At 46.8% G+C, this 7,913-nt stretch overlaps 1 protein-coding gene across 2 annotated transcripts; it reads left to right on the top strand.

Moving 5' to 3' along the window:
* The first annotated feature begins 463 nt into the window (after positions 1–463).
* Lalba (lactalbumin, alpha) lies at positions 464–2,998 on the top strand. 2 transcript variants are annotated; one of them, XM_006520517.1, is made up of 5 exons: positions 464–521; positions 630–862; positions 1,167–1,325; positions 1,793–1,868; positions 2,649–2,998. In XM_006520517.1, the coding sequence occupies exons 2-5, from the start codon at positions 727–729 to the stop codon at positions 2,707–2,709; spliced, it is 432 nt and encodes a 143-aa protein (XP_006520580.1). In that variant the 5' UTR covers positions 464–521; positions 630–726; the 3' UTR covers positions 2,710–2,998. The 2 variants fall into 2 exon arrangements, with proteins under 2 accessions (XP_006520580.1, NP_034809.1); NM_010679.1 differs by lacking the exon at positions 464–521 and having other exon boundaries at positions 715–862.

Here is a 7,913-nt window from a genome sequence, read left to right as displayed (position 1 = left end):
TCTGCCACCCAAGTGCTGGGATTAAAGGCGTGCGCCACCACTGCCCGGCGCTTGGCAGTTTCTTATAGAACAGCTAGATATTTTTACACAAAACTTTTCACATTATCTATCTCCCTCCATAGGAAGTCTTGGGATCCAAGTAGTAGTTGAGTCTCATGCTAAATGCCACCATGTTCCATCCCTTTTCCCAAGGCTCTCAGTTATGAGTCTCCATATCAAGGGGCTTTCCTGGACTTTGTCCTATGGCTAGGTTGGACAGACAAATATCACCTTTGATCCTAGGATGTGATACATCCCCTTTCCACGTTCTGTATGTGTTTAGGGGTAAGCATGGAGTTGGCTGTAGCCAACTGTGTTTTCCAGTCACCTCCCTTGTATTGTCTCTGAAGCCTCCTTTGTTCCAAAAGTAGGTTAAGGAAATCCTGCTTCCTGGAAGCAGCCCTAAAAGAAATGAAGGTTTACCAGAGCCAAGTGAGAAGCTGGGTCATGTGTGGAATTATGTGGGAAGAAAACAATACTTGGTATTGACTGGATGCAGGAGATGGGGGGAGGGTGGCAGGATGGAGGGAGGCTGGCAGGCTCAGGGTTTCTATTTTGGCATAAGCATCTCTTCATCATTGTCTTCCTAGAGAGAAGGCCCGGTGCCAGGAGGCCAGAGGCCTTCTTCATACATAAAAGCAGATGAAGTGAGCGGTGTCTGCATTACAAGGTCCAGGAGCAGTCAAAATGATGCATTTCGTTCCTTTGTTCCTGGTGTGTATTTTGTCGTTGCCTGCCTTTCAAGCCACAGAGCTTACAAAATGCAAGGTGTCCCATGCCATTAAAGACATAGATGGCTATCAAGGCATCTCTTTGCTTGAATGTGAGTTCATACTACGTCCCTGCTTCCTTCCATTCCCACCTCTCCCTTCTCCTCCTTCTCTGTCTCCTCGTGGTGTGGTCTCGTACCTCTTCTTGTTCTGTCTTGACCTCTTGTATTCAATTACTTCTCCTGCCCTGCCTGTCTCCCATTGTCTGGCCTTTCTCATTTCACCAAGATAATCTGGACTTCACCACTTTTGGAGATTGGTTGGGAAGCCCCCCCCCCCCCCCCCCCGGGAAACCAGTGTTTCAATTATGGTACTCTGAGACATCTCTGAGAAAGTTCTTTCTTCTGTCTCCCTCAGGGGCCTGTGTTTTATTTCATACCAGTGGCTACGACACACAAGCTGTTGTCAACGACAACGGCAGCACAGAGTACGGACTCTTCCAGATCAGTGACAGATTTTGGTGTAAAAGTAGTGAGTTCCCCGAGTCGGAGAACATCTGTGGCATCTCCTGTGACAGTGAGTATCCTCTTTCACCACACTCTTCTGTATCTCTACAGCCTGCCTCCGAGTCCTCCCAGGCAGCCTCCTTGTTGGTACCCAGCATGTCTCAGGTGTGCTGGGTACCATATGACTTGAGATAGCAGTGCTTAGTAAGAACCTGGTCACTGGTCATGATCTCCACATGCCCAGAGAGTCCCCTAAGGTTCAGGGAAGGGTAGTTTGGGACACTTGTGAGTCTTGAAGTCTGATACGCTGTATTTTCAGGGCGTGATGAATCTGATGCTGTCTCGTGAGGTGTCCTAGGGAAGGGAATGGAGTTCCCATGGAGGGGAGGCATTATCAGACTGGCCGTTTCATATAGAAAGTCTCTAGGCCAAACCTTCAACTCAGAACCAGTTCCCCTGACTCTGGGGCCAGAGGAACCAGTCCACTGAGCTGTACTTCTTATTTGTCTTGTTCCTTCCTGCACTCTGTTATAACAGAGTTATTGGATGACGAGTTGGATGATGACATAGCGTGTGCCAAGAAGATCCTGGCTATCAAAGGAATCGACTACTGGTAAGTCGTCGTCTTTGCTCTCTTCTGACCTCCCTCTCCAGACCATTTAATTTTGGATGGAGTCTCCAAAACAAAACTCATCTAGAGTCCCAAAGGTCTACATTTAAAATGCTTCTTCGTGTCATTTTTGTGTGACAACTTCCCCGATATGAAGTTCCATGTTGGAAGACTGATGTCCAGGACTCTCTTCCCCTGGCCAGTTCTCATCCTTAAAGCCCTTGTGGTATTATTCCACATCTTTCCTAGATCTGAACTCTTATTGATTTTATTATTATTATTTTGGCTTGTTGAGAGAGGTTTTTGTGAGTGAGTGTTTGTGTGTGTATGTGTGTGTCTGTGGTATGTGTGTGTAGCCCTGGCTATCCTCGAACTCACTCCGTAGACCAGGCTGGCCTCAAACTCACAGAGATTTGCTTACCTATGCCTTCCGAGTGCTCAGATTAAAGCCATGCTCCACTAGTCCTATTATTATCATTGTTATTGTTGTTGTTATTATTATAGTGAGCCTCATTCCACTTAGAAGCCCATGCCATTTCTTCTCTACAATCTTTCACCTCACCCTGAGGACGAACCTAAATGCAGCTTTATGCTAGTCACTGACAACCATCATTAAGAGGGGAGAAAGTGTGTGTGTGTGCACGTGCGCATGTGAGATAGCTGAGCAAAGTATGATGATATACACGTATGAAAATGTCATAACGGAACAGTTATTTGGCATAGTTAAGTTAAATAGAAAGTTCCAGCCAGCCCATTCATTTTGTCCATTTCTTTTGTGATCAGGAAAGCCTACAAGCCCATGTGCTCTGAGAAGCTTGAACAGTGGCGTTGTGAGAAGCCCTGAGCCCCCCCCCCCCCCCCCCCCGTCCTTGCTGCTCCTGCCCCGTGGTCAGGAATGCCTCTTCCCTAAGGCTACCTCAGCTTGGCTCTTGCTATTCCTGTGAAGATGATCTGCCTCTGAGCCTTGTACCCTGTAGTGACACCACCGGACTCTAGAGGACTTTTTTTTCCCTATGGGAGTGTGACTGGCGCACTGGACTGCAAACCCTTGCTTAGTGACGGCGAGGGTCTCGATGGGGGTTTTACAAAATCGAGAGAGCCCTCTCCTGTCCCAAATAAAGGGCCAGACTTGATGTGTCTGTCGGTGTTTTCTTTCTACAGGGAAAGGGTGGAAATAGGGCAGGGCTCTGAAGTTCCAGGTCGTAGCCACTCCACCCGCTGCTGAAGGAGGAGAGCTTACCACAGGAACATGAACAGCATTATCTGTATCAATTTGTTGGCCATCCAGCAACCACAGGGGATACAAAGTTGTTCGAGGGGTTCATCCTAGGGGAGACAATGCAGATAGTTGTAATACAGGGAGCGGTGTTACAAGACTAACGAGAGGCTAGAAATATGTCCCGAACAGAATTAGCTTTTTAAATGACACATTTATTTTTATGTATATGCACTGGTGTTTGCTTGGGTGTATATCTGTGTGAGGGCATCAGGTGCCCTGGAACTGGAGTTACAAACAGGTGTGATCTGCTATGTGGTTGCTGGGAATTGAACTGGGTCCTCTGTAGTGTTCGAAACCACAGATACAGCTCTTCAGCCCAGCCCTGCCTATTCTTAGAGAAAAGATAATTTGCATCTGAGGGAAATGGAAAAATGGAGATCAAGAAAGCACCCAGGGGCAGGGGAATTAGCTCAGCGGATAAAGGGCTACCCAAGCAAGTGTGAGGACCCGGGTTTGACCCTTAGCGTGTATATGAAAAGCTGGCTATGGTGGTGTGAGCTCGTGGTTTCAGTTCTGCGGAGGTGGACACAGGAGGATCCCTGGGGGTTGATGGCTGGTGAGTCTAGCCTAATCTGTGAGCCTCAGGTCCTAGTTCAGAGGTTCTGTCCCCTAAAACAATGAAGTTAGCTCCTGAGAAGTGGAAACCCCAGGCTAATCCTGGCTTCGACACTCACATGCACAAATGTGTACCTGTCACAAACACACTATACCTCAGCTCCCAAGGAGGACGAGAGTGGTGGATCTTTTTTTCTTAGCATCTCACTATACAGCTTGGGCCTGAATTTCCACTCATCTTCCAGCCACAGGCTCCAGAACACTGGGATTACAGGTGTGTGAGGTCACACACTTAGACTCTCAGGGGTGGAATTTAACTGGATTTGGAAATATAGGTGGGGTTTTGACAGGGTCTGGGGTGGTAGAAGTTATAACAGAATAGTTATGAGACAACAGATGATTGAGGGAGCTGAGGAATTTATTTTTTCAAGGTGAGCTGCGACAAGACCTCTTCTCTGGAAATCACACATATACAGCATATACAGCACTTCTTTTCTTTTCCTTTCCTTTCTTTCTTTCTTTCTTTCTTTCTTTCTTTCTTTCTTTCTTTCTTTCTTTCTTTCTTTCTTTCTTTCTTTCTTTCTTTCTTTCTTTCTTCGAGAGAGGGTTTCTCTGTGTAGCCCTGGCTGTTCTGGAACTCACGTTGTAGACCAGGCTGGCCTCGAACTCAGAAATCCACCTGCCTCTGCCTCCCAAGTGCTGGGATTAAAGACGTGCGCCACCACCGCCCGGCGAAAGTTACCATTTCTTAAGAATGTATTCACATGGAGCCTTTTGGTTTGGTCTTTCTCTACCACATGTCTTGAACCTTGTTTGTTTTTTAAGCTGACTGCTTGCAGAACTTTCCTTATTTTGATTGTAGGATGTGTGGCAGGGGTCAGATCCTGGCCTTGCCATTCGTTCTTGCTACTCATTGCTGGTCTGAGTGTGACCTGCTCACCTCTGTCCCATGTGCATGACCTGATTTCTCTTAAGAAGCTTTGAGTTAGGTGGTTTTCTGAGATTTCCTGCTTCAAAAGATCTCCACCGTATTAGTTCTTTTAAAAAATATATGTGAGGACATTCCAGATAAAACTTAGGGGGAGGATGGGTTTAAATGGCTCTTGGCTTGAGGATGCAGTTTGCTGTGGCAGGGAAGCCTTGGCAGCAGACTGTAGAGAATGCTGGCCACACTGTGTGCAGTTAGGAAGTCAGGAGAGATGAACGCTGGAATTACATTCATTTTCTCTTTTTTATACAGTCTGGAAACTAGCTCATGGGATGATGCTGCCCACGTTTAAGGCATGGTCTTTTCTCTTTACCTAAACATTTTGGGAACACCTTCATAGACACCCAGAGATATGGGTTTCCCTGGAAATTCTAAACCCAGTCAAGAGACAATGGAAACTATTGCACTACCCAATACCCTTTGAGACTTCTTCTGTCTTAGCAATCATCAGCTCCTAAATGAAGCTCCTATGCTTAGCAAATCTATAGGCACAAATGAGGTGTGTGTGTGTGTGTGTGTGTGTGTGTGTGTGTGTGTGTGTGTGTGTGTAGAGCTGCCTTTTATCTGTGAAAACACTCCTAGGAAATAACTGGCATCCATCGTTACACTGTAGTGTAAATTTAAACACACTATGTCGTCTCTCCTGTGACACTGCATGTTATCTCTCCCATACTTATCATGGTACAAAGGCTTCTCCAAGTCCCCAGGATTTATCCACGCCCTGAGCATGGGTGTGTGTGGAAGGGTAGAGTCAGAGGTTCATTCTACTCCCTGAACTTGCATGTTTTCCCCTTAGCCATCAACTTGCACTTGCTTCAGACGGCCTCATGGTTGGGGAAAAAAAAAAAGGAACCAGCACCATCAAATGGCAAAGCTGGACTGTGCTGATGAGTGTCCTGGTGTCCTGGTTCTGGTCATGTCGGCTGCCTTTGCATCATTATCACTGGGGGATACTTGAGGCAGCTATCTCATAAAGAGATGAGTTTATTAGCTCCATTGCCTTGGGGATTCAAGGTCCAAGATTTGAGAGTCTCACAGTGTGGGTTCTGTGAGGACGGTGAAGAGCAGTGTGCAGCTGTAGGACTGCCCATGGGATCAAGTGTTATGGATAGCAGATGGCCGTACATCAGATGGAACGGTTACAAATTGCATCAGATAGAATGGTTACAAGTGATGGATGTCGGTGTATCAGATGGAATGGTTACAAGTGATGTATCAGATCTAATGCTACAGATGGTGGATGGTGGTGTATGTACCACTGCACGATTGCACTTGGGATCAAATGACTCTGCCCTGCAACTGTGAATTGCACAAGGAAGACAGGAGAGACAGGATCATACAACCTTGCTCTAGGTTGGGGGAGCAAGAAGCAGAATGGGAGCCAGCATGTAATCAGGTTTTGTTTTTAAACATCCAGTCATTTATTGCTACCGAAGGTTGTGTGTATAGCTGGGCATGGTGACGCACGCCTTTAATCCCAGCACTTGGGAGGCAGAGGCAGGCAGATTTCTGAGTTCGAGGCCAGCCTGGTCTACAAAGTGAGTTCCAGGACAGCCAGGGCTACACAGAGAAACCCTGTCTTGAAACACCAAAACAAACAAACAAACAAACAAACAAAATAAAATAAAATGCGTGTATATCCATCCCTGTTATGTATCAGGATGGTGGGGCAGTCTTTCAACTGTTCTTTCCCTCGGTTCAGTTTCTGTGTAAGTGGGAAACCACTTCCTAAGTAAGGCGCACTGATAATGTTCTTTTGTACAAGCGACAGCAGAGGACATTTGAGGTCAGCATTTGCTACTCTCAGGCACACACTTGTGCCTAGTCTGTTCTTCTTCCCCCCACTAGCTTGCGTATTTTATTTACTCAATAATTAACATGGCATTCACAGAATTATAAGAATTATAAGTTGTCTTGTGGGAACAAATGTTACCTTTGTGACTCAGTCGAGCGTGATTATCCCATCTGACGGACAGCTAGCACTAGCTAGCTCCTCCCGCCTTCCTTCTTCCAAGTGAAATGCTGTCACCTGCTGTCACCTCACGTGGGATGATGAGGGAGCTGTTTTCTTCCTTTCCTATGCACATGTCCTACCACCAAGCCACACTCTCCCTGCTTACAGCAGCAGACTTGACATGGGCAGTCCTCTTGGCATCGGGGAAGAAGCCGGATGGGAAACTGCCGCTCTGTCTGGGATGACTTCTTGTGAGCAGAGTGTCCTGGAGGCTGGTGGCTGGGCATTTGTTCTGCTTCTCCAACTTCTCTTTCCTCTAGGTCTGGAACAGTTCCAAACCCCAGGCAGGAGGTTCAGGTGGGAGGTGGGAAGGCTTGAGGAAGATCTGTCATATAGTATCCACTGAGCTCACAGTAAGGACTCAGGTCAGTGCTCCACAAGATGGAGTCTCTCTCCTCTTCCGATTTCTCCTCTGGGATATTTTCTCTGACACATCACTTGCAAAGGCAGTGTTCCTTTTCAGATGTTCTCTCCCTTCCCTTCCTCCATCACTCACTAATCTCCGTCCCTATCTAATGTAACTATTAAGTAACGATGAACTAGACCACGGAGACACAGAAGTTATTAGAAGTTCTGTCCTCAGGAAACTTAAAATTAGTTGGTGGTCCTCACCTTCCGGGTCTCCTAGGCCCACGCAGGACAAGGGCATCTTCAGGTGGATTCGCTACTTCTTCATTCATCCGTTAGGTGGTTCACAAGTACCAACTGTGGATTTGGTGAGCCTTGCTCCGGGTACTGCTTTTATGAATGAAGACAGGGCTCTAGAGACACAGTTAATTTGTTTCTTTTTCACTTACTTGCAGGTTTAGATCTTGCAATGGATTTTTTTGTTTGGGGTGGTGGTGGTGGTGGTGGTGGTGGTGGTGGTGGTAGGGGAGATGGAAACAAATGGGAGTTGAGTCTTACTCAGGCAAGGTGCTACTTACTCAGAACGTGGCACTATCCTCACTGGTGGTCTGACAGGTTGTTTCATTAAAAAAAATAGCTGTAGAAGAGGCTAGCGAAGCTCCGAGGATTTCCTAATGTACTAAGTGGGTCTTTCGGATGTCTCAGGCATCACCTGCTCTATTCTGGAGGTTTCCTAATATCCCGCCACTAGGGGGCAGGGCAGTGGAGGGAGAGAAATTATTCTTGAGGTGACATGGAGGTGGCCGAGTGGCAAGACCTCTTCTAGCACCTTTCCCCTCTACAACTCTTATCCTCGATGGAGAA

This window comes from Mus musculus, chromosome 15, assembly GCF_000001635.26.
Source record: "Mus musculus strain C57BL/6J chromosome 15, GRCm38.p6 C57BL/6J".
NCBI classification, from domain to species: Eukaryota; Metazoa; Chordata; class Mammalia; order Rodentia; family Muridae; genus Mus; species Mus musculus.
Note: the sequence above shows the minus strand (reverse complement) of the source record. Positions and strands in the feature narration are given on the sequence as shown.